Source organism: Priapulus caudatus, unplaced genomic scaffold, assembly GCF_000485595.1.
Source record: "Priapulus caudatus unplaced genomic scaffold, Priapulus_caudatus-5.0.1 Scaffold57366, whole genome shotgun sequence".
In the NCBI taxonomy this organism is placed as follows: Eukaryota; Metazoa; Priapulida; class Priapulimorpha; order Priapulimorphida; family Priapulidae; genus Priapulus; species Priapulus caudatus.
Genome location: NW_014634426.1, coordinates 1 through 209, shown reverse-complemented (window position 1 = coordinate 209; position 209 = coordinate 1). Strand labels below are relative to the sequence as shown.

At 54.1% G+C, this 209-nt stretch overlaps 1 protein-coding gene across 1 annotated transcript; it reads left to right on the top strand.

The window, feature by feature from the left end:
* Nucleotides 1-9: 9 nt before the first annotated feature.
* LOC106820663 (integumentary mucin C.1-like) lies at nucleotides 10-192 on the top strand (the record flags this gene model as incomplete). The annotated part of the gene is made up of 1 exon (XM_014825167.1): nucleotides 10-192. A coding segment is annotated over one exon (183 nt), but the record flags the coding sequence as incomplete, so codon positions are not given.
* Nucleotides 193-209: the final 17 nt, after the last annotated feature.

Genomic DNA, 209 nt, shown 5'->3' with positions numbered 1-209 from the left:
GAAGTAACAACGCCGACCACAGAAGTGACAACGCCGACCACAGAAGTAACAACGCCGACCACAGAAGTAACAACGCCGACCACAGAAGTAACAACGCCGACCGCAGAAGTAACAACGCCGACCACAGAAGTAGCAACGCTGACCACAGAAGTAACAACGCCGACCGAAGAAGTAACAACGCCGACCACAGAAGTGACAACGCCGACCAC